The sequence below is a fragment of the Oreochromis aureus genome, linkage group 3 (genome assembly GCF_013358895.1).
Source record: "Oreochromis aureus strain Israel breed Guangdong linkage group 3, ZZ_aureus, whole genome shotgun sequence".
NCBI lineage: Eukaryota > Metazoa > Chordata > Actinopteri > Cichliformes > Cichlidae > Oreochromis > Oreochromis aureus.
In genome coordinates, this window is record NC_052944.1 from 110,565,649 (window position 1) to 110,568,651 (window position 3,003).

Consider the following 3,003-nt stretch of genomic DNA (forward strand, 5'->3'; position numbering starts at 1 on the left):
ACCTGACTGAAACTCTTCAAATAAGCCATTCCTCTGCAGATGATCTGTTAGCTGTTTGACAACTACTCTTTCAAGGATTTTTGATATGAAAGGAAGGTTGGAGATTGGCCTATAATTAGCTAAGACAGCTGGGTCTAGGGATGGCTTTTTAAGTAAAGGTTTAACTACAGCCACCTTGAAGGCCTGTGGTACATAGCCGATTATTAGAGATAGGTTGACCATATTTAAGATTGAAGAATTAATTAATGGCAGGACTTCTTTGAGCAGTTTTGTAGAAATGGGGTCTAAAAGACATGTTGATGGTTTGGAGGAATTAATTATTGAAGTTAACTCAGAAAGATCAATTGGAAAAAAAGAGTCTAACTTAACATCAGTGGTACTAAAAGTAGCTGTAGATAATATTACATCTGTGAGATGATTATTGGTAATTTTTTCTCTAATGATAAAAATTTTATTTGTGAAGAAGTTCATGAAGTCATTACTAGTTAACGTTAAAGGGATTGTTGGCTCAGTAGAGCTCTGACCTTTTGTCAGCCTGGCTACAGTGCTGAAGAGAAACCTGGGGTTGTTCAATCAGTGACGAATAGTAAGATGTTCTGGCTTTGCGGAGGGCTTTCTTATAAAGCAGCAAACTATTTCTCCAGGCTAAATGATGATCCTCTAAATTTGTGACACGCCATTTCCTCTCCAGCTTACGAGTTATCTGCTTTAGGCTACGTGTTTGAGAATTATACCACGGAGTCAGGTACTTCTGATTTGAGACCTTAGTTTTCACAGGAGCTACAGTATCCAGAGTAAATGCGTAGTGAGGAGGTAAAATTATTAACAAGATAATCGACCTCTGTTGGAGTAGCGTTCAGATAGCTGCTCTGCTCTGTGTTGGTACAGGGCATTGAAGATGATAACAGTGGTGGATTATATTCTTAAACTTAGTTACAGCACTTTCAGAAAGACATCTACTTTGATAAAGTCTACTCTCCACTGCTGTGTAATCAATTATTGTAAATGTGAATGTTATCAGGAAATGATCAGACAGCAGAGCGTTTTCAGGAAACACTGTTAAATGTTCAGTTTCTATGCCATATGCTAAAACAAGATCTAGAGCATGATTAAAGTGGTGGGTGGGTTCTTTTACATTTTGAGAGAAGCCAATTGAGTCTAATAACAGATTAGATGCGATGTTGAGGCTGTCATTTTTAGCATCTACATGGATGTTAAAATCACCCACAATAATTATTTTATCTGAGCTGAGCACTAAATCAGATAAAAAGTCTGAGAAATCAGAGAGAAACTCTGTGTAAGGCCCAGGTGGACGATAGATGGTAACAAGTAAGACTGGTTTCTGAGTTTTACAGCTGGGGTGGACAAGGCTAAGCATCAGGCTTTCAAATGAATTAAAAGTCTGTCTTGGTCTTTCGTTAATTAATAGACTGGTGTGAAAATTGCTGCCACACCGCCCCCTCGGCCTGTGCTTGAGATTTCTGGTAGTTAGAATGACTCGGGGTGTTGATTCATTTAAACTAACATAATCATCCTGCTGCAACCAGGTTTCTGTAAGGCAGAGTAAATCAATTTGTTGATCAATTATTAAGTCATGTACTAACAGAGACTTGGAGGAGAGAGACCTAATATTTAATAATCCACATTTCACTGTTTTACTCTTTGGTTCAGATGTGGATACTGTATTGTTCTTTCTTTGTGATTTTTTATGTTTAAGTTGTTTATTGCTGGTTTTTGGTTTGTTTTTTGTCTGTTTGGGAGCTGACACAGTCTCAATGGAGATGGGTTTTTGGGGGGGTAGAGGAGAGAAGCTGCAGAGAGGCGTGTAAGACTGCAACTCTGCTTCCTGGTCCCAACTCTGGATAGTCATATTTTGGGGGTTTAATAAATTGGTCCATATTTCTAGAAATGAGAGCTGCTCCATCCAAAGTGGGATGGATGCCGTCTCTCCTAACAAGACCAGGTTTCCTCCAGAAGGTTTGCCAATTATCTATGAAGCCCACATCGTTTCTGGGACACCACTCAGACAGCCAGCAATTTAAGGAGAACATGCGGCTAAACATGTCACTCCTGGTCTGATTGGGGAGGGGACCAGAGAAAACTACAGACATTGTTTTGGCAAAGTTATACACCGATTCAATATTGATTTTAGTGACCTCCGATTGGCGTAACCGGGTGTCATTACTGCCGACGTGAATTATGATCTTACTGTATTTACATTTACCCTTAGCCAGCAGTTTTAAATTTCCTTCAGTGTCGCCTGCTCTGGCCCCTGGAAGACAATTGACTATGGTTGCCGGTGTCTCTAGCTTCACATGTCTGAGAACAGAATCACCAATTACCAGAGTTTGACCCCCGGCGGGTGTGTCGCCGAGTGGGGAAAAACGGTTAGACACATGAACAGGTTGGTGGTGTACCTGGGGCTTCAGTTTAAGACTATGCTTCCTCCTCACCGTCACCCAGCCGCCCTCTTTCCCCAGCTGCTTGGGGTCTGCCGGGGAACAGCTAGCGGGGCCTACGCTATCTTCGGCTGCACCAGCTACAGGGGCCTGGCTAGCTACGGGTGAATGAAGGGTGCGAAGCCGAGTCTCCAATTCAGTAATCCTGGCCTCCAGAGCTGCAAATATGCTACATTTGTTACAGGTATCATTACTGCTAAAGGAGGCCGAGGAGTAACTAAACATCTGACACAATGAGCAGGAAAGTGCAGGAGGGACAGGTGAAGTAGCCATGGTGCTAACGAGTCGGCTACGAGCTAAGCTAAGCTAGCGAAACAGTACAGAGACAGTGAGTGAATACTTTGGCTATAAATTAGGCAGTGAGCACACAGAAAGGGTGATTCAGATGAAGCACGTTAAGATTATACTATGAAAAAGGGATGTATCAAAAGATTTAAATTAAATTGCTAAGCAGAAAAGCTACTCAGAAACACCACTGTGTTTGAGCAGGAACAGTAAGTGATACTCTACCACAAAGCGAGTGAACACCAAGTGACGAGGCATT

General features: G+C 41.8%; 1 protein-coding gene across 1 annotated transcript; it reads right to left on the reverse strand.

The window, feature by feature from the left end:
* Nucleotides 1-1,886: 1,886 nt before the first annotated feature.
* On the reverse strand, nucleotides 1,887-2,705 carry LOC120438796 (the record flags this gene model as incomplete). The annotated part of the gene is made up of 1 exon (XM_039609229.1): nucleotides 1,887-2,705. A coding segment is annotated over one exon (819 nt), but the record flags the coding sequence as incomplete, so codon positions are not given.
* Between the last annotated feature and the right edge of the window lie 298 nt (nucleotides 2,706-3,003).